This window comes from Rhinopithecus bieti, unplaced genomic scaffold (genome assembly GCF_001698545.2).
Source record: "Rhinopithecus bieti isolate Rb0 unplaced genomic scaffold, ASM169854v2 scaffold_8, whole genome shotgun sequence".
Lineage (NCBI taxonomy): Eukaryota > Metazoa > Chordata > Mammalia > Primates > Cercopithecidae > Rhinopithecus > Rhinopithecus bieti.
In genome coordinates this window covers 2,834,083-2,859,746 of record NW_016803211.1, presented here as the reverse complement: position 1 = coordinate 2,859,746, position 25,664 = coordinate 2,834,083, and the positions used below count along the sequence as shown (strand labels likewise).

The 25,664-nt window shown below is 42.5% G+C and overlaps 1 protein-coding gene across 2 annotated transcripts in view; it reads right to left on the bottom strand.

Annotated features, from left to right (window-relative positions):
• Positions 1-24,757, bottom strand: part of ISM1 (isthmin 1) — a 78,551-nt gene extending 53,794 nt beyond the window's left edge. Inside the window, exon 1 of one of the 2 annotated variants that reach the window (XM_017869302.1) lies at positions 24,410-24,757. In XM_017869302.1, the coding sequence (XP_017724791.1) occupies positions 24,410-24,547 (138 nt within the window). In that variant the 5' untranslated portion in view covers positions 24,548-24,757. Of the gene's footprint in view, positions 1-6,933; positions 7,849-24,409 lie in introns of those variants that run through there. The other variant, XM_017869306.1, reaches the window with a different exon arrangement.
• Between the last annotated feature and the right edge of the window lie 907 nt (positions 24,758-25,664).

Here is a 25,664-nt window from a genome sequence, read left to right as displayed (position 1 = left end):
GTAGAGATGGGGTTTCACCATGTTGGCCAGGCTGGTCTTGAACTCCTGACCTCAAGTGATCTGCCCACCTCAGTCTCCCAAAGTGCTGGGATTACAGGCGTGAGCCACAGCGCCCAGTCCACAGAAAAGCTTTTGTGGCCTGTCCAGAATTTTTGCAACTGGAAAGAGGGCAAAGAACATTGGAGTGGGTGGGTACAAGGAATAGTGAAAGTCTAATTTGGCTGAAAATGCATCCTGTAAAGTGCGGGGCAGGAAAGGTGGATCAGTTCCAGATATGGAGTTCCTCAGTATCTGTTCTGAGGCATAGAAAGGGGAATGATTGGAAGTTTGTGAGCAGAGGAGAGCAACAGTTTAGAAGATGAAACTAAGTATTATTTTGAATTGACATGAAAGGAGAGAAATGAGAAATGAAATAAAATGAAGGAATTAAGGAAATCTGGAAAAGTAAGGACCCAGGTAACTACCCTAGGGTGTGCAGGGGAACTATCACTATTGGGACACGCAGGAATGGGCAGGTACATGTGGAGAGGAGTATGGCAGACAGCTTCTGAAATGGCCCTCAATGACCCCGTCTCATGGAATATACAGCCTTGTGCAATCCCCTCCCTTTGAGTGCAGGATGGAGCAAACAACTTGCTTCTAACAAACAGGGCATGGCAAACATGATGGAATGTCACTGAGATTAGGTGACAACAACTGTGGATTTTGTCTTGCTCATACTCTTTTTCTAGCTTTATTCACTTACCCGCTCTGATACATTCAGCTGCCATCCTGGGACTTGCACCATGGAGAGGCCCACATGGCAAGGAACTGAGGGTACCTGTACTGTAGCCTGTGAGAGACCATGGGCCAAGGGATCCAGGTAAGCTGTGTCTGAATTCCTGACCCACGGAAGTTCTGAGATAATAAACGTGTTCTTTTGAGCAGCTATGGGGTAGCATAAGTATGGGGTAATTTGTTACACAACAATAGATAACTAATACAGGAAGGAAGGTATTTAATCAACATGAGATGGCAGGGAATAAGTGCTTTCTGGTATTAAAATCCCAGACTCATGGTCTTTTTTGACTTTAGGAATATTTTATAAAAAGAAACCTCCCCACCACTCCTTTCTTTCATTGTTTCCTAGAGTTGATTAAAGAAACATGACCTGATGTTCAATTTCAAAAGACTCAGGGGGGCCTTCCAATAGAAAACTGGCAGGAAATTAATGCCATATACACCAGGCAAGGCAGATGTTTCTGAATATGACACTTAGGTGAAACACACCTTTCCCTTTCACACATTTTACTCACTTTTGACTTTGCAAAGGCAGTTTATTTCTAGGGGATGAAAAGGGGACATATCTTCTCAATAGAAAATGGGGTCTTCCTACAAATCCATGTGACACTAAAATACCTAATGATGGTAAACAAAAAACCTGGCCAAGGATTTTGAAGAAACCACATTATCTCTTTATCTGTGTTGAAATTATGGAAGTATATAGCAAAGGTAATACCATGCCTGTGAACTGGAATAAGCCTTCATGCTAAATGAATATCTTTAATATGTTTTTATATGCAATATGTTTGCTTATCATTAAATTCTTTTCACTAGTCATCTTGCTGTGTGAAAACAAATCATCACAAAGCTGCCTTACCAAATAATTTGTAGGACTTTACGACATGTAATGTCCAAATAAGTGACCACTATATATTTTCATTAGCTTATGCTGATTTTTTTGCATAGGACATCTTCTATAGTAGTGGTAATCCTCCATATTTCAGCTGACACCTCTATGTGAGCTGTGGTCATCTTAGTGTTCAGAGAGTCCCCTCTGCCCACATGAAAACCAGTCAGAGATGAGCTGTTTTGAATCAAGTCTCCTGCTCTTGTAGACTTTTAATTTGACCTTGGAATGTGCAAGCAGACCTCTGCATTTAATCCAAGATTGAGGCAAGTTTTCTCTTTGCCTAGGTTTATCTTGTCTGTCTGTGAACAAAAGAGAGGATAGCAAAGTACCTTGTTTGGATTTGTCTATAAATGTGACCTTCCTGAACTGGCTAACAGAGCTTTTTCTGACCTGCAGATGAATCAGCAATGCCTACATTGGAGATGTGGTAATAGACAAACATTCCCTTCTGCAAATACCATGAGCATTGAGGTCTATCCCCATTCCACTAAAGCAAACATATCTGGAAAACTGAGAAACAATTCCAGCTTCCCTTCAAATATCTAACTATTTCAGGAAAACTGTGCCTGCTATTCTAACTGCAAAAATACTATGAACCTCTAAGTCTTGTCATTCCATATAAAATGAGTTGTAACAATTTCTACTGAAAGTCTGTTTTGCTAATTAGTTAATGGATAGACATAGTGCAAACAGATGCTTAACGGTGATGGATATAGCTTAAAATTCTGGGCACGCTCAATTTCTTCCCTAGGTTTTGGCATTAGTGAAGGGCTAATCTTTTTTTTATTCATAGCTTATATTTGAAAAAGTGAGGGGATGCATGGCAGTCAATGGCATTCAGATGGTCATTTTACTGCTTTTATAATAAGAGAGACCTAGAGGTCAGGCAGGAAGAAGACAAACAGCTGAGAGTACAGCCCTAAGTGTGCAATACTGCAAAATCTTAAAAGCATAAGCCATATTGAGTAAAGAGTCAGAGAGGGCTAGCTTTCTAGCAAAAATACACGTCTTTGTGCCACGCTGGAAGCAACCCTTTTCAGGGAATACATTTCCCAGTCATCCCGCATCAACGGATGATCCATGTGAGCAGAAGTGATGTATGTCACTTCTGAGCTGGGACTGTTAAGAAGACATCAGGGCCTCTATCATCCTGGGTCCCTGAATGATTGCATGGAACTGACCACTAAGAAAGCTGAGGGTGAAAGATGTTAAATGTTGTGCCCATGGTCACAGCCAGTTAGTGACAGAGCAGGGACTTGAAGTTATGTCTTCTGACTTCCAAGGCAAGAGTTCTTTTTGGTAATAGATAAGGAACTTCTTCCCCAAGCCACGCAGTCACGGTGATGAAAAGCATGGACTCTGGTGTCCAGACAGCCAAAGTTCAAATCTTGCCTCTACCTCTGCTATCTGTGTGACTTGGGCAAGGTACTTAATCTTATTGCGTAAAATGAGGATAATAATAATGCCTACCCCAAGGTGTTGTTTTGAAGGTTAAATAAGTCAATATTAATCAAATGCTTAAAAAAGTGTCTGGCCCATAGTAGGGACTATTTAAGTATATGACAAAGGCAAGTAGATAAAATCAGGTGAAATCTGTATAACTATCAGCTCCCATCACTTCACACATGAACACTAAGGGACGTGATTTCTTAAGCTATGGCTGCCAACCTCACTGACTGAGGCTCAAGTAATTCCTACCCCTCATCTGATGCTTTTATACCAACCTAAATCAGCATAGAAACAACAGCCTAGAAGCCACCATGCCAATGAGCAAAGGGTCTCACCTCCATTCAAGAGAAGCTCAGGACCATTCCTATCATGGCTACCCCAGTTGCCATCAAGAGACCAGGCTCTCGACTCTACACATCTCTGAACACTTAATTGGACTCAGCCTTTCCTCCTTCACCTTCCCAAACCTGTCCTTTACTGGCCTTCTAGGGCTCTTACTCCATGATAATCAATCTCTCATTTTCCACTTCTCTGAACATCCCCTCAACCTCCTCCTGATCTTCCTGGTCCCATGGCTACCTCCTGACCTTTTCTTCCCCTTCCTCCTGAAAAATATAAACAAAACCAGACAAACAAATCCTGCTCCTTTCAAGATGTTGGATGTTCCAACTGCTCTGTGGAGTTTCTGGTCATTCTCTATTCATTGAAAAGCCCAGCTTCTGGCTTAGTCTTCTTTACCATTGACCTCCTGTTATCCTTTTTGGTGACTTCAACATCCACGTAGATGACCTCCCCAGTTCTTGGACCTCCTCACCTCCCACACCCTTTCCCTCTACTGCATCTCAACCACCCTCTTCCCTAGACCTGTTGTCAGTAAACTTTCTAATACAGACACTTCCCGTTCTTTTAACTCGTTTTTCCAGTTTTAAAACTAGTTGAGATGTCTAAGCCACTACCATTTTCTCAACTCCCTTCAGCCTTCTCTTGTTTTTACTTTCCTTCCTTGACGTGTGTTCTTTTATTTTAATCATTTCCTTGCAACGGCTCTCAACTCTGCTTGCCCCCTTCTCTTCTCCTTATATAGTTGACTGGCAACACCTCCATTTTGGTTGAACTCAGTGATCCAACTTCTGTAAGTTAGTAGCCAAGCAGGTGGGTGATGGGAACAATAAAAGCATCCAACTTGACAAACTTGCTTTATTTTAGATTCATGTCCTCAAACCCTCAAATGAATATTAAGCACTGTTCCAAAATCCAATTGCCCTTCCTTCACAATCTTACTTGCTTCAGTACCCAAGATGACCATTTCATATCTTCTCTCCTCAAATGTCCTACTTATGCTCCTGCCCTCCCTTCATATTTCTCTGATGGAACAGGAGTCATGGGATGGTAACTCTTTTATTACCATTACTCTATCTATTCTCCTGTCTGCATAGCTCATTTTCTTCCTCTTCCCAATTGTTGCACAGAATAAGCTTTCCTGCTTCTACGAAAGGCCAATGCTCACACATAGCCTCTTGCCTTCTTGAAGAATTCACTCCTCATTTCTCCTCTCTCAGTTTTGCATCCTCAATCTCTCCCTTTCTATTGGATCGTTCTCATCAGCATCACAGATGCCCTGGTATCTCTGATCTTACATGAACCAAAAACTCTTTTTTGACCACATGTTCATATATCTCCCCTTATAGTAAAACTTTTGCAAGACTTATTTGTATATTCTGTCTCCATTTCCTCACCTTCCATTTATTCCTTTACCCAACAGACAATGGAGTCTATTCCCATGATGCCTCTGCAACTGCTGTCATTCAGGTCACCAGTCATAGCTGCGTTGCTCAGTTGAATGAGCACGTCTCTGGCTTCATCTTTTTTGTTCTCACAGCAGCATTCGATAGAAGTCCTCTCTCCTTAAGGCATTCTTCTCCCCTGACTTCTGTGACACCACCCCTCTTGGTTCTCCTTTTACCACTTTGGTCATGACGTCTCACTCTCAGCTTGTCCACTTGACAACCTCCCTGCTATTATCTTCACTTACATGTCCCAGAGGCATCTTATATTCCACATATCCCATGTAAATCCACTGACACGAACTCTACCCTCGTAAAACTGGAAGTTGTCTTTGACTCTTCACTTCTTAACTCTGAAATGCAATCCACCAGCATACCCTGTTGGCTCTGTCTCAAAATTGTGTCTTGCATCCATCCACTCCTCTCTACCCTGGTCCACATCCCATTACCTCCTACCTGGATTATTATGAAATTTTCTAACACATCTATGTTTTTCCCTCTCATTCTCCACTGATCAGACGGAGCCATCATTTAGAAGCTCTTCAATGGCTTCTTCCTCACCAGTCCTAGAACAGCCATATTCTTTATCATGACCTGCAAAACTCTTGCTTTTTTCTACAAGTTCATGTGCCACTTTCTTCCTTACACACTGTTCTCCAGTCTCTTTTCCATCCCTTAGTCATGCCAAAGTCCTTCCCACCTCAAGGCTTTGGTGTTTGTGATTCCATCTGCCTGACCGGCTCTCCCAAGTTCTTTGCAGAGCTGGTCCTTCTATCCTCCAACTCAGGACTCAAGTGTCACTTTTCCCTCAAGTCCTTCCTTGACCACCCTCTTTTAGTAAGAACTCTCAGTTATTCCCTGTCTTTTGCTCCCTGTTTATGTCCTGCTAAGCACCTATCACAATCTATAATAATTTCTTTATTATGAATCAATTCTTGTCAGTTTTCTTTCTAGAACACAAGCTTGTTCTCTATTGAATCTCCAGTGCCTAGCACAATATCTGCTCATCATAACCACGCGATATGAAAGTGCTGAATGAATGAATGGAATTGTAGAATGCTAACTAGGTGGCTGGGCAGTGCTCAATGCTTATATGTACATTATTTCATTTGCCTGACTGCAGTTTTGTTGTATATTAAATAAAAGAGAAAATTCATGTCCATTTAATTACTTTTCTGCTCCTGTAACAACCTAAGAGCAACTGCCATGTAGCAGGACCCCAGCACTTTAGATGTACATTTACTCTAATTCTCTTCAGCTAAGCGGGGCTATAAAAACTTTTACAGATGTTCAGGAATGGGGGGTTGTGTGGTTCATGAAAGATGACTTGCTTTGGAGTCTGGTACTGGCTGGCACTAGGATGAATGAATGGTATGGTCTTAGCCAAATCTTTTAATTTCTCCAGGTTTTAGATTATTTGTCAATGAAATGAGACATTGGGGCTTGGCTATCTTGCCAACAACAACATTCTAGAATTTGCGGAGTGTCTGCAACCTGCCTTCTAAGCAGAGTGTCTCACCATGGAGTGCAGGCGGGTTGGGGCACAGATGAAGCCCTGGTCCAACCTGGGCATTCCTGCAGCCACATGCAGTGACCCTTGTGTATGTGAGTGCCTGTCATGTGCCCACGTATCCTGGTGGCACAAAAGGTACTTCACGTAGATTGTCAGGACCAAGACACAGAACCTTCTCGGGGTACACCACAATAATTCCCCCACTAGCATTCACCTTAAAATGAAAGAAGTAAGTAAAAACCTTCTCAGATCTCAGGGAGGAACCTACAGATGGACCCCTGAAAATTTAAGGCCAAGGCCATTCATGTCCATTATTGGGTTAGTCCAGACCTTAGCATTAATCCTGGCCTTGGTGAATAAGAAGTAAAAGAACCACTGTGGGGCATGAGAGAACCACACAGGACAGAGCTTCAGGGCAATGATTCCCTGGGGAGAACCCGGAACAGAACTTCGAATACCTAGTCTGCCATATATTTTTTCCTAAGAACCTGCCTTTCATTATTTCTATTTAATACCTGCTGTTCGATGTTTAGATTCACTCTTTTTGTGATCCCAATGCCTCTTCAAATGTTTCCAGTTTTTTTCTAGTTGATGTGGATTCCCCAGATTTATCTCATTTCATGATGTCTTCAGAATTGCGTGTTGTGCTGCTATCACACTTCACACTCTCAGTAAGGAGCTCTCAGTTGTCTCACCTGGTTCGTGTCTTCCTGAATGCACCAGTAAGGGGAGCAGAGAGGGAGGTGTGCACTGAGTTGTTAGCCTTTTTCCAGCAAAGTGTGGAGAGCTGAACCTTTTCAGGAATAATGGGTTAAACAGAAATGGATGACTTGACCACTCTTTAGAACGTCATATCCCCTATGGGCTGATCAACTGCTATCATGAGTGAACTTGAAAGGATTATTCTGGATTGGTCAGTTTTCAGGAGGCTGGTCATTTTGATTGTAGATGTGACTTTCACATCTGGGTCAGACTCCATGTGAAGCCAAAAACTTCCTGTATGTTATAATTTTACTTTCTTCTTTCTTGGAAAGTTAATAACGTTCTTCATTTTCTGACAGGCATACAAACAACTTTGCTGTTTTCTAGTTGAGTTCTAGTATCTGGAAATGCTAGTAAGTTTGTGACATTTTCACACTGGAATTATGTGGAGTGATGTCCATGTGGGTATTGGAGAACCACGTATAATTGATCCAGGAGTTTAATTTGGCCCTAATCCTTAAAAAATGTTTACTCCACTGAAGGGCAGCTCCAAATAAGTTAATGAGTGATGGGCTATGTATTTTGCCATTTTGCCTGATATTAGTGAGGTAACCCTCTGCTTTGAAGTAGACTGCCTCTCATTAATGACCTTCTCAAGAACTTTCAGAGCCTAGGGAAAGGGCTGGAGCATAAAAATATAATTCAAATTAGTCCCCAAATGTCACCATGTCCAGTAGAAGGCTCGCAGGCCCATGGCTGGACTTCTGGGAATGTTTGGGCAATGTAACCACAGTGATGTTTATGAAATGGAATGTCCATCTCACAGTGCTCTCAAAGGTATTCTGTTTTAAAAATTTTAAGTTATTGCTCCTCTTTATTGTAAACGATGTCCTATAAAGAAGATATATGTCTACAATTGAGCTTTGAAGGAGGACCATGGAGCCAATTCCTTTTAAAGGGAATGAAGTCAAGCAGTAAATTTGCTGGTCACTCTTTTCATATGGACTGCATCTCAGCCAGCAGTTGGTCTTTGATGTTGTAACAATGGCACTGGGACCTGAGGCAGAGGAGCACCCCCATAATACTGAAACTAGCCTGCATTCATTCCCATTTGGAGAACAATCTGCAGGATAGCACACACATCAGGGAGCCCAGAGAGTGAATTCCAGGGCTGTGGGTCATCTTTCCCAGTGAAAACCAGCCATCTCTTCTACACCATGTACCCTGCCGGGCTGCGTTCTTTACTCTTTTATTAAAATTGAAGTATGATATTCCTACAGAAATATACACATATATAACTCTACAGCTCAATGAGATTTCACAAACTGAAGACACCTATGTAACCAACGCCTAGATCAAGTGGCAAAACATCACTGGTGCCCTAGCTGCCCTCCTTGGACTCCCTTTCCATCACTTCCTTGACAAAGGTAACTCTCTTCCAACAGCACAGGTTCCTTATTCCTGGTTTGGAACTTTACCTAAACAGAATTATCCAGCATGTACTTTACCGTGCCTGGTTTCCTTCACTCAACATTACATTTGTGAAATTGTGCATGTTGCATGTAGTTGTCATTTGTTCCTTCCCACTGTGTACACTTAACTATCTTATTATCTATTCTGTTGACGGCATTGGGGTTATTTCCAGGTTGGGACCATTTTAAACAGTGCTGCTATGAACATTCTTTTTTAGGTCTTTGAGTGCATTAGTGAATAGATTTCTGTTGGGCACATACTCAGGTGGAATTGCTGGGTCAGGGGCATGTTGATATGTCGGCTGTGTTCCCATTCAAATCTCAATTGAATTGTATCTCCCAGAATTCTCATGTGTTGTGGGAGGGACCTCATGTGTGCTGCAGCGGCAGGGTCCTCGTGAAGAACCTTTTCTAGGGCAGTGCAGAAGGGAAATGTGGGGTTGGAGCCCCCACACGGAGTCCCTACTTGGGCACTGCCTAGTGGAGCTGTGAGAAGAGAGCCACTGTCCTCCAGAACCCAGAAGGGTAGATCTACCGACAGCTTGCACCATGTGCCTGGAAAAGTCGCAGACACTCAACGCCAGCCTCTGAAAGCAGCTGGAGGGAGGTTGACCCTGCAAAGCCACAGGGGCAGAGCCGCCTAAGACCATGGGAACCTACCTCTTGCATAAGCGTGACCTGGATGTGAGACATGGAGTCAAAGGGGACCATTTTGGAGCTTTAAAATTTAACTGCCCTGCTAGATTTCAGACTTGGCCTGGGCCCTGTAATCCCTTTGTTTTGGCCAATTTCTCCCATCTGGAATGACTGTATTTACCCAATACCTGTACCCCCATCATATCTAGGAAGTAACTAGCTTGCTTTTGATTTTACAGGCTCATAGGCAGAAGGGACTTGCCTTGTCTCAGATGAGACTTTGGACTGTGGACTTCTGGATTAATTCTGAAATAAATTAAGACTTTGGGGGACTGTTGGGAAGGTATGATTGATTTTGAAATGTGAGGACATGAAATTTGGAGGGGTCAGGGGTGGAATGATACAGTTTGGCTTTGTCCCCACTCAAATCTCAACTGAATTGTTTCTCCCAGAATTCCCACGTGTTGTGGGAGGGACCCAGGGGGAAGCAATTGAATCATGGGGGCTAGTCTTTCCAGTGCTAACTCAACGAATATCCCAGCATTAGTTGGAAAGGTGAGAAGTTTGTTCACATAATTGTCTTCTACTGTATCACTCCCAAGAATTGTAACTCTGAGCAGGTCTTTGTTAGAAGTATGGCCGAGACGGGCATGGTGGCTCACGCCTGTAATCCCAGCACTTTGGGAGGCCGAGGCAGGTGGATCACAAGGTTAAGAGATCGAGACCATCCTGGCCAACATGGTGAAACCCTGTCTCTACTAAAAATACAAAAATTAGCCGTGCATGGTTGTGGGTGCCTGTAATCCCAGCTACTCAGGAGGCTGAGGCAGTAGACTTGCTTGAACCTGGGAGGTGGAGGTTGCAGTGAGTCAAGATTGTGCCGCAGCACTCCAGCCTGGGTGGCACAATGGGACTCCATCTCAAAAAAAAAAAAAAAAAAGTACAATATACAACGCACAGAGCCTGTGGAACTCCTGTCCCCAGGCATGTTCTGTTTCTTTTGTTGCATCTGGGGAAGGAAGGTAGGAAACAGTGCCCTTTCATCAGGGAAAGTGGTCACAGGCTCAAATTGTCCAAGCCCCATAAGTGATGAATAATGTATTTGCAGGCACAGTTCCTACTATGTAGCACACAATTTGTAAGCAGTGAAAGGGCAACCCTTCCGAAAAAAGATGGAAAGAGATGGGCGTGTGTTTCTTGACTCAGAAACAACCCTTGGTGGGGGCTGAATCCTGTACTGCCACAGCAACCCACAGGATGACATGTGGGAGCTTTCTCTAGCTCTAACTTCTCAGTGGCAGGGCCCTCTGGGACTCACTCTCCCTCTTGGCCTTACTCTGGCCCCGGAGTCAGGCTGAGCAGCTTCCCAACACAGCCCTGGTGATGTAACTATTCTTATCCCATTTTACTGAATGGGACACAGAGATGTAGAGAAGTGTAAGAATTTTGCTTAGGGGCAGAGACTTAACTGAGGAGCAGAACTGGAATCAAAACAACTCCAAAGCCCATGACCACTTTTTGGCTAGTCTGTTGGATCTTATGACTTGTTTTGGCTGGTGAAATGGTAACAGATATGACTGAGGTATAATCCCATCACCATGAGAGAAATGTGTGGCAGGTAACCTGCTGGTCACAAAAGAATGGGAGACCCATGGCATAAACCTAGACCCAATCCATAGCTTAAAGCCATGCCCTGCCTAGATCTACTGAACCTTAGCTGACCCACGGACCCCTGAGTGTGAGAGTACATGCTTATAAGTGCAGACCACTGAGATTTGTAGTAGTTGTCCTACCGTATTATTAGGCAATATTTGGATAACACAGGACCTGTATTAAGTGCTTTCTGGGACCTGCAACTTGTAAGAAAAACATGCATGTAGACCAGTGTTTCTCAAACCATGACCTGCAGATGATTAACCTGGTGACCTTGTCAAAATACAGATTCTGTACAAAAAAAAATTGCAAACTATGCATCTGACAAAGGGCTAACATATAGAATCTAAAAGGAACTCAAACAACTCAGCAAGAAAAAACCAAATGACCTCATTAAAAAGTGGACAAAGGACATGAACAGGCATTTTTCAAAAGAAGACATACAAGAGGACAACAAACATATGACAAAATGCTTTACATAACTAATTATCAGATAAATAAAAAAATTAAAACCACAATGAGATGCCATTTTGCACAAGTCAGAATGGCTATTGTTAAAAGTCTAAAACAACATACGTTGGCGAGGACGTGGATAAAAGGGCACACTTATACACTGTTGATGGGAATGTAAATAAGCATAACCTTTATAGAAAACAGTATGGAGATTTCTCAAAATACCAAAAATAGAAGTACCATTCAATCCAGCAATCCCATTTCTGAGTATATACCCAAAGGGAAAGAAACCAATACATCAAAAAGATACCTGCACTCATCTGTTTATCACAGCACTATTCACAATATCAAATACATAGAATTAACTTAAGTGTCCATCAGTGGAAGATTGGGTAAAGAAATATACCATGGTATACTACTCAGACATAAAAAAGAATGAAGTCATGTCTCTTGCAGCAACATGGCTGGTACCGGAGGCCATATGCTAAGCGAAATAACTCAGAAACAGAAAGTCGAACACCACATGTTCTCCCTTATAAGTGGGGGCTAAACAATGGGCATACACGGACATACAAAGAGTAATCAGACATTGGGGACTCCAAAAGGTGGGAGGTGGAGGGGATGAGAGCTGAAAAATTACTCATTGGGTACAATGTTCACTACTAAGGTGATGAGTACACTAAAAGCCCAGACTTCACTACTACGTAATATATGCACCTAAGAAACCTGCACCTGTACTCCCCAAATATATATAAATAAACATTTTTAAAATGCAGATTCTGATTCAGTAGTTCTGGGCATGGCTTAAGACTCTTATTTTACAACAAGCTTTCAGAAGATGCTAATACTGGTGGTCTGTAGACCACATTCCCAGCGCAAGGGCTGAGAAGCCATTCTGAGCTTCTTGTCTATCTCTGGGCCATGAATGCACCTAGTGAACATTTGGGCAATGGGATGGGTTACCTTATGTGTAAGAGAAGGACAATATTTTCCCTCATAATGAGAATCCTATGTGAGTCACTAACAATCTGTGCTCTCCTACGTCCCATGTGCCCAGAAGGTCAGAATTTCCTCAATTCATTTCTTGGGCCAAGAATTAGGAACATCTAATGGGATCTCCTTTTTTTTTTTTTTTTTTTTTTTAGATCAAGTTTCAGTCTTGTTGCCCAGGCAGGAATGCAATGGCACAATCTTGGCTCACTGCAACCTCCAACTCCCTGGTTCAAGCAATTCTCCTGCCTCAGCCTCCCGAGTAGCTGGGATTACAGGCATGCACCACCATGCCCAGCTAATTTTGTATTTTCAGTAGAGACAGGGTTTCTCCATGTTGGTCAGGCTGGTCTCAAACTCCTAACCTCAGGTGATCTGCCTGCCTTGGCTTCCCAAAGTGCTGGGATTACAGGCATGAGCTACCGCGCCCGGTGGGAATCTCCATTTTTATTTTTGCTCTTTCTACTCCCTGAAATTTGAAGATTCCCAGCAATAAACCTGGTTTCCAATTCATTTTGAGCTCAAAATCCATACCAGGTTTCTATGGCACAATGTAATTGAGGCCCCAGGCAGAAGATACGAAATCCATTTCTGGTTTTTTAATTTCTACTCATGGGGACTAGGAATGGGGCAAGAGAATCACTGAATATTGGACAGCAGGATGTGGGAGAAGTAGAGTTTTCTTCTGGGACACTTTTCTAGCCTGTTTTTTTTTTTTTTTTTTTTTTTGGTTCAGCATCCAATTTTCTTTTCACAACCCCCACCATGATGGTCACTACAATCGATGTCACCACCATCACTTGGAGAATCGAGACCCATGAGACTACTTTGGGCATTCTGAAAAGAAAGGAGAATTCTTTCTAAGGAGACAGTGTCTTCTCTCCTTCTTCCAGTATTTCATAATATACTGTAGTTCATACATTTATATTTTAACTATAGAAAAATAGCATCCTGGGATTCAACCTTCAAATTCCGTGAAGTTTTCCAAGGAAGTACCTGGATTGTTGTAGATCCTAAACATTTTATGTGAGTGCACCAAAAAGAGTTCCAGAATTTCTTAATAAGCTAAACATACAACTGCTATATGATCCAACCATTCTGCTCCAAAGTATTCACCCAAGAGAAATGAAAGCAAATGTTCACACAAAGGCTTATACCGAATGTTCACAGCATTTTTAATAGTTGCCAAATAGGAAATAACCTAAATGAGTCAATGGGTAAGCATATTGTGGTATATCCACACAATAGAATATGAATTCGTAATAAAAACGAACAAGTTCTCTATGCACAAAACAACGTGAATGAATCTCAAAATTATGGTGAGCAAGGAAGCCATATCATGCAATGCTATGCATTCTGTATTCCACATATATAAAAGTCTAGGAAATCCAACACTAATCTGCAGTGAGAGAAGGCAGATCAGTGGCTGCCCGGAGATTGCTGAAGCTCACAGAGGAGCACAAGGAAACTTTTCAGATGGTGGATTTATTCATCATCTTGACTATGGTGATGGTTTTATAGGTGTCAGTATTGTCACATTTTTCATTTAAATATGCACAGTTTATTAGTTGTTAATTGCACTTTGACAAAGCTGTATTTAAAAAAAAATAATAGTAAAATGACTGCCACTCTTCTCCTCCTGTCCTCACTGCTATCTCCCAGGGTTACCTGTGAGGCAAGGCATGTCGGCTATTTGTTTCCTTGTCCTTGGTGAAAATATTCTATCTGGATGCTTGTGGGAGGAAGTTAACACTGGGGTGGGCTATGACTATTTCCAGCTTCTCTGCATTCTTCATATAGATTTTGGACATACTTTGTTATTTTTGAAAATAGATAAGTGGTGTCCAGAAGACATCAATGGCCCATTGCATTCAAAGTCTACCTGACCTTTTCCAGGTCACTGCTCTTGAATATCTGGTGACTGGGGTCCTCAAAACTGCAAATCGGGCAGCTCAGAGACCCAAACTTGAAGACAGAACTCTTCTATTCCATGAACCTCACAGTACTATCTCTTCCATGGAGAATGCGAGTGTTGCTGTCTAATGGATGTGTATCGGCCATGGAGAGTGCTCTCTGCAAGATGACTGGGTTTACTGAAATGTGCATGAGTCAGGCCAACAGGAAGAAGGGGTAGTTAACCTACTGTTTTGACTTCTACTTGGTTTACAAAGATAACTTTCCACGGACACATGCTGGTCTGTGCTTAGGGAGTTGATGCTAAGCTATTTGTGTCAAGGCCTCTGCTTATTTCAGGCATTAGAGGACAATCCCACACGCCTCTGAGGCCTCCTCATTGTCACTCATCCTCCCACCTAACATAGTAAAGGACCATGGGATCAGCATCTCAGGAGAAAAAGGACCCACTAGATCTCTGAACACCAGGAATTTGTAGGCTTTGCCTGTGCGTGACCTTTGCAGCCCATCTCTGCAATTTTGGAATTTCCCTTTTCCTGACTGCTCCAGGAGTGCATGGGATAGCCTGGTTTTTTTGCTGCCTGCAGCACATCTCTCTGAGGCTAACAGACTTCCTCGCTGTTAATGACAACAACAAGCAGGTGTCTCATGGAAACTCTGCTCTGTTATCTTTCTGGAGACTTCCTGTGTTGTTACTACCTAGAGGAGTATCCATTATCATCATGACTATCATTCGGGTGTGGTTCATTTAGTGTGGGTTTTCCCAGAAGCAGACCCTGAGACAAAGAACAAGTAATTTATTTGAGAGATGACCCCAGAAATCTCTGGTAGGGGAAGAGGAAGGCAGGCAGGGAAGAGAAAGAGCCAGAAGGGTACATTATCAAGACAGGGACCACAGTGGGCAGTGAGTGTTTAGTTCCAAGAGAAACACTGGGCATAAGAAGCATATTGGTTTTGTCAGCACTGGACGTGATCTAAACTCTTGACTGATAAGCCACAGAAAGAAATAAATTAAGTTTTATGTATTTATGTTCACAGTTTCTTATAATTCTTATAAAAAGGAATTGTATAAGGTTTAAATACCATGCAAAGTGAAGTTTTTTTGTTCTTTTCTTTTTTATTTTCTATAACACAGTCCCTTGCTGTTTGTTTGAACCCACTACATACAATCTGGGCACTAAACCAACAACCCCATCCCATCTCTAAATGATCTCCTGTCTTTGGGGGATAAGTAGAGACAGAGGGACACTCTTAGCTATCATTGGGGAAAGGGGCTTCATTGTCATCCTTTTGTTTACAAATCATAACATTTGTAAAGGGTAAAATTTATAAACTCTAAGCCAAGGATTGCAAAAGACAGATGCTCTCAGAAGATGAGAGAGACATAATAGAACTACAGAAAGCACTAAAGTGTTTTACAATAAGACTAGTGAAGACAAGTTAAAGAAACTGAGATAATGGAATTTGGAAATGACAAAGGAGCTATTACATAATAATCTTCAAGTTCTGCAGGAGAAGTTTCTTGAAAAGAGTGAAGTCACCTGTTCATGAACACTGGGAAGAAAAAAAAGTGAACAAAGTGAACAAGAAATTAACATGTAGCATAAAGGATTTAATGGGCATTATCAGAGGAAAAATGTTCTGATATTAAGAGCTGTTAAAAACCCTTGTATGACATGTGGAAAATGTTATTGAGATTATTTGCTTTGTAAGTTTAAAACCAAAACAGATTCTTCGTGACCAAATGCATAGACATCTGAGGATGCCCCCAAACCTCAAAGATTAATGCCTTTTAAACTATGGGTAGAAGTGAATAAATGAAGGAACAGCACAAATGATAGAACTTTATTTTGGTTTATATGAAGGAAAATAAAATTAAGAAATAGAATTACAGTGTTTCAGCTCAAGGTGGCTGCCCAAGTTGGTGTTTACCTCTTTTCTATTTATTAATTCTATGGAAGAAGTAGAAGAAATATGAGTCAATCCACAATAGAACTGGAAAGCTGAAAGAAGGGCCAACTACAGAAGAGAGAGAGGGATTTCTGGTAGATAAGAAACAAGTGGCAATCGATTGAAAGTGAAGCACTACAGAGCTGAGAAAAGGAAAGTGAGATCTCTAAAAAGTCAGTTTCCCTAGAAGAATTGCCACAATAATATCAAGAACAGAGACTACGTCAGCCTTACTACTAGAAATTTACTCACAAGAAATGAAAACATAGGTCCACAGAAAGGCTTGTGTAAAAACACTAACATGGTCTCACTCATAATATGCAAAGCAATGGAAACAAACCAAACGTCCCTTGATGGGAATATACAAATTGTGATAGAGTTACACAGTGGACTATCATTTAGCAATAAAAGAGAGAAATCTACTGATATACACAAAATAAATGAATCTCAAAAACTATGTTTAATGAGAGAAGCCAGGCGCACAGAAAAATGCAAACAGTACATTTCCATTTATGTGAAAGTCTGGAACAGGCGAAACTAATCTATGGTAATGGAAGCCAGAAATTGGTTGCCTCTGGAAGGAGTAAATTGCCTACAATTGTGCACCGGAACACTTTCTGGGTGATGGGGAATGTTCTATATCCTAATTTTGGTGGTAACTATATAGGCATATACAACTGTAAAAATGAAATTGAACCCTTAAGATTCATCCATTTTATCGTATGTAAATTATATATTGTTTTCTTTAAAAAAAACTTTAACAAATGCAGAGAGAGAGAGAAGAGAAGAAAGATAAGGAAAAAGGAAAGGAAGATAAAAAAGAAAGAAAAAGGAAAGAAAGGGAAGGAAAAAGAAGGGGAGAAAAGAGGCTATAAAAGTTAGGAGAAAAGGCTGAGGGCAGGAAATGGTAGAACTATTTCATTCAGTCCTGGGTTTCAGAGTGGCTGAGTTTGACATTTGCATCTGATATTTACTATGAGCATTCAGTTATGAAATATTCCTAAACAAGACACTGGGGTTGAAATAGCCAGAAGAATGCCTCAAGACATAAGACACAATTAAAAAGCAGAAATAAAAGTACAAGAAGAAAAATTAAGAGACATTAAAGATGGATCTTGAAATCTCAATCTCAATGTTAGTTTCAATCTCTAACAGGAGTTCCAGAAAAAGAGTTCAGGGATATTGGAAATACCAAAGATATAACTAAAGAAATTTTTTCAAGCTGGAGACAAAGTTGGGACTTCAGAATGAAAGGGTTCACCATATGCTGAACAGGACTAACAGCTAAAGCCCTGAATCTAAACACAACCTGGTAAAATTTCTGAACATTATGAATAAAGGAAAAACTCATAAAAGCATCAAGTTTTTAAAAAATCACCTACAAAGAAATGGTATTAGGCTTCTCATCTGAAATATGAGATAGTATAAAAAATTAAATTGTATTCTTAAAATTCTTAGGGGGGAAATAAGATAGAAGACAGACAACTGCCAAATTAGCATTTAATTTTGAGAATCAAATAAAGATAGGTCTAAAGATATAGGTTCTCACAGAGTTTATAATTAATAAATTGTCTCTGAAAAAATTTTTGAAACTGTGTTTTAGCAAAATAAAAGATGAAAGTATGAGATTGAAGAAGCAGCAGCACGCCAGACACAGTGGCTAACACCTGTAATCCTAGCACTTTGGGAGGCCGGGGCAGGCAGATCACCTGAGATCAGATCACCTGAGATCATAAAAGAGAGATATCTACTCGAGACCAACCTGGCCAACATGGTGAAACCCTGTCTCTACTAAAAATACAAAAATTAGCCGGGCATAGTGGTGGGTACCTGTAATCCCAGCTACTTGGGAGGCTGAGGCACGAGAGTCGCTTGAACCCAGGAGAGGGAGGTTGCAGTGAGCCGAGATCACACCACTGCACTCCTGGACTCCAGCCTGGGCAACAAAGCTAGACTCCGTCTCGAAAGGCAGCAGCTAGATAAATAAGTAAATCTTAGAATTAAGTCTAAATAATTATTGGGAGTATAATAAAACTGGTAAGAATTGATTCCTAAAATAGACATACTAAAAGAAAAGAAAGACAAAAGAAAGAAAGATTAAAAGAAATATTCTAGCACTAAAATTTCAGAAGATTAAAAAATTAGAGATAGTATACAGACAAGACAGAGAATCTTGCATCTAGCATGTCAGAATCTTGTTTATGTGATGGGTTTAGGTTATAGATAATGGTTGATTCTCAGCATTAATAGAAAAGTGTTAGTTCAATTATGTTTGTTAAAATGTTAAACATAATAGAAATAGAACAGATAACTTTCAAAACTTGATAAAAATTTTAAAAAGTAATATTTAAATACTTATCAAATGGCCAGGCATGGTGGCTCATGCCTGTAATCCCAACTCTTTGGGAGACTGAGGCAGGTGGATCGCTTGAGTCCAGGAGTTTGAGACCTGCCTGGGCAACATGGTGAAACCCCGTCTCTACAAAAAATACAAAACTTAGCTGGGCATGGTGGTGAGCACCTGTAGTCACAGCTACTTGGGAGGCGGAGGTGGGAGGATCACTTGAGCCTGGGAGGTGGAGGTTGCAGTGAGCCAAGATCATGCCACTGCACTCCAGCCTGGGCAACAGAGCAAGCTTCCACTTAAATAAACAAATAAATAAATACTTATCAAATGATTAAATGCCAAACTCTAATAACACATTTAGCATGCATTCAATGTTCTAATCCTTACAATAATACTGAGAAATAGTTACTATATATCTATTTTACAGATGAGAAAATCTAGACATAGGAAGGCTAATCCTCTTGCCAAAGATGATATAAATAAATTGAAGGTGAGAGTGAGGGAGGAAAATAAAATAAATAAAATTTTAGAATAGCAAATAAAATAAAAAAATTCTAATTTATCAATAATCACAATAAATATAAATGGGTTAAATCCATTGATGCTTTGCATAAACAAGTACAATTTAGCTATAGCTTATTAATAAGAAATATATTTAAATTAAAAAGTTGGGCCAGGCGTGGTGGCTCACGCCTGTAATCCCAGCACTTTGGGAGGCCGAGGCGGGCAGATCATGAGGTCAGGAGATTGAGACCATCTTAGCTAACACAGTGAAATCCAGTATCTACTAAAAATACAGAAAATTAGCCAGGAGTGGTGGCATGCGCCTGTAGTCCCAGTTACTCAAGAGGCTGAGGCAGGAGAATGGCGTGAACCTGGGAGGCAGAGCTTGCAGTGAGCCAAGATTGCGCCACTGCACTCCAGCCTGGGTGACAGAGTGAGATTCCATCTCAAAATAAATAAATACATTTGAAAAAAATAAAAAGTCAAAAAAAGTTTGAAAATAAAGGTTGGAAAAGACACCCAAACAAATTCTAAAAGGAAGAAAGAGCAAAGTTGCAATATTAATATGACACAAAAAAGTATTCAAGACTAAAGGCAATAAAAGAGATAAAGAATTTCACCTTGATAGAAAGACAGTCACCAAAAAGGACACTTTATGTCCTTGCACTACGGGTTCTAAAATGTAAATCAAAAATTAGGAGAACAAAGATAAAAAGATGCCTACGATTCCTCCCTGTACACATGCTCTTCTTTAATGTGACTTTGTTGCTCCTCCCATCAAGAAGTGGAATCTATTTCCTGTCCACTAGAATCTAAGTAACCACGTGATTTGTTTGGCTGATAGAATGCAGCTGAAATGATGTTGTACAAACTCATCCAGACGTCTTGCAATTTCTGCTTTTATTCTCTTGCTGCTCTGAGTCCACCGTGTAAAGATATATGAGCTAGACTCCTTAAGGATGAGAGATTCTATGGAGAGCAAACCTAGGTGACAGCAAGCACCAACTATCAGACAAATGAGTGAAGTATTTTTGAACCACCTAGCCCACATGAAGCCAACAGATGACTACAGCTACATGAGTAATATCAGGTGAAATCACCAGAAGAACCACTCAGCTGAGCCCAAGCAAGGTGCTGTCATACAAATTCATGAGGAAATAAAATGGTGGTTGTGTTAAGTCACTAAATTTTAGGGTGGGTTGTTCTGCAGCAATAGCTAAGTGAGACAACTGTTCATCATTTAAAAAAAAAAAAATCCAGTAAAAGTAATCAGCCTGACTGGAAAATGAGCAGGTAAGTCACAAAATAAGAAACACAAATGGCTGTTGACTTTCTTGTATTAAGTACAGATAAATTATGCTTTTGCTTCTACTGCTATAAGTAGCTTGGATGAACTCCTAAATCCAAAGCAGTGAACACAAGAAGCTAAGCTGTTTTATTGAAGGCAATAGAGGGATAAAAGATGGAAAGTGTTCATAAAGATGATAGTTAGGAAATAGAGAACAGAGACATTTTACTACATTCCAGAGTTTGGTTTGTGTTAATGTTCCTGTAAAAATAATCAAATTGGTGTTTTATAATACTTGCTTAAATCTCACTGCCTTAATGAGTTCTGGCTTACTACTAAAAATATATAGAAATTCATGATTCTAAAACTGACTGAGATTTAGTGGAAAGGCAATCATTTGAATTTCAGACAAAGGAGATACCTTTATTAGTACTATTATTGCCTATGGATTCTATATTTTGTCTTCCAGACTACTCTTATTATATATCTATATCTATATCCATGTCTATGTTTTCTCATTAACATTAATTAAATATATGTGAAAGAACTAATCTGAGTATCTGATTAATATGAGACATACTTATTCTAATGACATAAGATTCAAAAGCAAAGAAAAAGTTGATGTTTCCATGCATTTTAATGCAGCTATTGCACACAGTTATCTAATTTCTTACTAGATAATGTAAAAATACTGAAAACAGTTCAAAGACAAACATTTTTATGTTCATCAGCCAGTTAACCAATATGGATAGTGTACTCAAAACATTTTACTGCCACCTCGTCACATCGTACCTATCAATGTTTTAAGCACACTCGCGCATACTAGGGGAGACAGTCATACAAAGAGTCAAAAATGTAGCCCCTAGTATGCTGAAACTACAAAAAAAAGTAAGATAATATTTATACATATATGTGTATGTATATATATATGTGTGTATATATACATATATGTCCTAGTGAACACAGTAAGAATGTCAAGATACATTTGAAAATGTAAATTGTTAAAAGCGTTTCTCTCTCTTGAGTGTATAACTTTATCCAGAACTTGCAATAGAAATATGCTTCAAATAGCTCCCCACTATAAAATAACGAAAATAAATTAAGAAGCTTCTAGCTGTGCAACCTTGGGCAAATTACCTAACCTCAGTTTCTCCATTTGAAACAGGAATAACGATAGTACTCAATTCATGGGATTTTTGTGAGGATTAAGACAGCTAATATGTCTAAAGCGCTAAGAACAGTGCCTGCCACATAAAAGGCACTTAATAAATCTTAGCTATTATTGTTGCTTTTCTTACTACTACTTTATTGGGTGTCCTTGATATGTCCTTAAATAAGAATGTGTCCTTTTTTAGATGAATCCAAACATACTACAATTCGGGTAAATAAGCCCACCATTGCATATTTCTAAGACAACCTTATATTTTAGAAGGTTGTACACAGAGACAAAAACAATAAAAATGATGTATATGGATTGATTAATTTTCTGATTAAGAAGAGGGATTTTAGTAGCTCAGGACAGCATAGAACCAATAAATTTAGATGATGTTTAAGACTTGGGTTTAAAATGTCTGGTAAAAAGAAAGAATACAATGACCACAGTTTTGTCTTCAAATACACCTGCTACTGGCAAATTCACTTTCTGGGGCCTGAAAATGATGGACTAATAAATGTCTTTTGCAGACCTCCTCATTTGGCAGAACATTCTTCACTTGACTTATAAAACCTTTGCAGAGTCAGAGGGCCAAAGAAATAACTTTGGTCAGGAAGAGTATAAAACTTTTATAATAACAAATCACAAAACAGCAAAATTACGAACTAAACTGCTAAATTCATCATTCTGCTTGGAAAAGTGTGTGCATTGAGTGGACAGTATTACCGAACACTATTACAAGATAAGCTGAAGCTGGTGGATTAGCAGCTACTTGGGACTCAGATATTTCTAGGAGCATAACTCTTTCTAAATCCCCCATTTGTTCTGTCCTCTTGGGGCAGTTCTTCAGCCAAAGCCCCTTTTGAGAATTCAGTCCACTTCCCTTTTAGAACTGCCACTTCCACCAGCTGCTTCTCTCATTACCTTACTGTTAAAGTGGAAAAGGCCAACCCCGGGTTATTCTAATGATAGCAAACACCTCATAAAGAAATCTGCCAAATTTACTTTTCCACAGAACATCATTTTTATGGCTTTTCATGAGTCCATGAGGAAAGAAAGCATCATGTATAAAATATAACTTCCAGAAATCTTGAAAATATTAAGAATTATCCCTACAGTGTTAGATTGGTGGGTGCCCCAGTGTATAGGATGGTGGCATCTTCAACTTCCCCATAGAAATTCCCTCAGTCTGTCGCTGTACCTAGCTACCCACAGGAGAAGATGAGAGATCCCACAAAGTTAAGATATTTTTAGAAATATCTCAAAGTTAAAACAACTTTAAGCTTTGGGGTGTGTACTTTTCTACTGTTGGTTTTGTAATTGCGTGCAATAATCACCTTGCTTTAGTCTATCCTGGTAGAGACAAAATTTGGTGTAGTTAATCAAGAGTCTGGAATGTCTGAACTTTGTCAAGTTTTTTAACCTCGCTGTACCTCAGTTTTTGCATCTGTAAAGGGGCTATATTAACAGTACTATATCTCATAAGATTATGGTTAAATTAAGTGAGTTAGATTCTGTAAAGCACTTAAAACAGTGGCACGTAGTAAACACAATGGAAGTGTTTTATGAGCTTTCTCTTTACGGTAAAGTTTCGCTACAAATTGTATAAAGATGTAAAAAGTGAATTATCAAAGACAATGAATATAAAGTCCTTTGGGAACAATGAATAATGCTTATTTCGTTTTATTTATTTATTTGTTTGTTTTTTTGAGAGAGTCTCGCTCTGTCACCTAGGCTGGAGTGCAGTGGCGCGATCTCAGCTCACTGCAACCTCCCAGGTTCAAGCAATTCTCTTGCCTCAGCCTCCCAAGTAACTGGGACTACAGGCGTGCGCCACCACGCCCGGCTCATTTTTGTATTTTTAGTAGAGACGGGGTTTCACCATGTGGGCCAGGATAGTCTGTAACTCCTGGCCTCAGGTGATCCACCCGCCTCTGCCTGCCAAAGTGCTGGGATCACAGGCGTGAACCACCGCGCCTGGTTTGAGCTGATTTTAGGAGCCAAAGAATCCCCTCTGCCTCCTGGGAAAATCCCTGTTTACTTTTGCCTATGCTCCAAGTTTACAGTTGTCCCACCCTTAGACTCAAGGAAAGGCACTAAGGTAGCGGCAGGAAACGCCTAGCTGGGCAATTCTCTTCAGAAGGCAGAACTCACATTGTGTCTGACCGTCCACTATGCCCTCCCCTTGCCCTGAAGCTGAAATGGATAAACAGAATCCCATTGCTAAAGCGACCTTCAACGGGGTAGATCCTTGGGAGAAAGACTTTGCTACGAGTTTAAAAGCCCCAGGTAACACTGGCCCCAATCACTACCAGTGCCTTCACTCTGCACTTTCCCCACGACCAAGGGGGCAACCGGGGGACCTCAGGCGAGGCCTCCGGAGGAACATTGGAAGCAAGGGAACCCTGAGGGTGAGGAGGGGGTGTCTGGCTATCCTCCTTGGGAAATTATGTCCTGACCTTTGGCATTGCTTCCTCAAGGGGTAGACTCCCGGAGTTCTTTCTCCCAAAGACTTCAGGGATATCATCCTGTGAAGTCTTGCGTCCCTCCAGCCTCGAGTAACATTACTCAGCCTCCGAAGGGCAACGAAAGACTGGTAGCACCCCCAAGCAAGCGTATCTCCACACTTCCTGTGCTCATCCCAAACCTCGCTCCCTCCACCTCCCCACCAACTCTGCACCTGACCCGTGACCAACGGAACTGAAGGAGCGCAGCTGCCAGACTTGGAAGCCGGGTGCAGCCTCCAGGCACGTGTCCCCGCTCCGCCTCTGCCTAAGTCAAGTGGCCCGGGCAAAACTACTACCAAAACAGTTGCTCTTAGGTGGGGCGGAGGACCCGCCTCCTTGCATCCACCAGGCAGTAGCTCAGCACCCCCGCCCCACAAACCATCCCCGCAGGCGCGCACGCCCCTCTCCGGCGGCGCACTCACCTGCAGTTGGGCTCGGCTGGCGTTGCCCGCGGCCGCGTCGGGCCCGGTGGCGGCTCCCGAGCCGCGCAGCACGGTGATGTGCAGCGTGAGCAGCAGCAGCCCCAGCAGCAGCAGCAGCTCGGCCGCCAGGCGCACCATCCTCTTGAGACGCGCGGCTTTAGGACCCGGCGCGGCGGCTGGCGGCGGCGGTGGCGCCGGGGGAGGAGGAGTAGGAGCCCGGGAACCCGGCAGCACGGCTCCCACCTCGGCTCCCGCCAGGACTCCGCTTCCCGGGCCTGCGGGGCTGACGCAGGGCGCGGCAGGGCGTGCGCGGGCCGGCGCGAGCAGGAGGCCTCCGCCGCGCCGCCGCCGCACCACGGCGGAGCCACCGCGGCCGGGGGTGTCCAAGCGGCCTACGAGCAAGCCCGGCGCTGCCCTGCGCGGCGCGCGATAAACTGCGGTCCCGGGCTGCCTGGCTACCCGCCGGCCGGCAGGCCACCCTGCCTGGCAGGGGGCCTGCGGCGCCGTCGCGCGGCGGCGGGCCGAGCCGAGCCCCGAGCGCACATGGCCGCCCCAGATGTGGCTGCGGCGCCGCAGCTGACGCGCGGAGCCGCCGCCGCCAGAGGAGCGCGCGGAGGAGGAGAGCGCAGGAGAGAGAGGAGCGAGACGGGCTTCAGCTGCGGCCGCGGGAGTTACCTTCCACGCTGGGCTTCCCGCCCTCGCCGCCCCGAGCCACTCACCCGGGCATAGCCACCTCCACCACTCTCCCGCGCTTCCTCGCGCTGCCTGCCGCGCGCGCCCCGCCCCACACAGTAGTCCGGCAGGCCTCGGCTTCCAGATGGCGCGCCCCGGGCACACCGAGGTTGCACGATTTGGAGGCTAGCTAGCCGGGGCGCCCTCGGCGTTCTGCGTCTGCCTGCCGGCTGTACCAAAGTGCCCACTGCCCGTGGTCCCTGTGGGGGCGAGTAGCAGCCCTTGCTGCTCACTGCGCGCTCGGGCTGTAGGTGGGTGGATGGTGCCTTGGCCTGCGTTAGAACCTTTATGCAGAAAATGGAGTGGAGTTGCAGCCCGATGGAAAAGCGGGGGGAGGGCGCCGATAAGCCAGGTGTCGCCCTGCGATCCCTGCCTGAAGCCAGTCGGGAGGGGAGAAGTGCCCAAAGTTCCTTCCGAAAGGGTCTTGACACTTGCTGGCGCCGCCCGCTAGCCGCGGCGGCTGTTCGCGCGTCCGCGCGCCCCGTAGAGCCTGGGAAGGGAAGGGCGAGTCCCAACTCGCTGG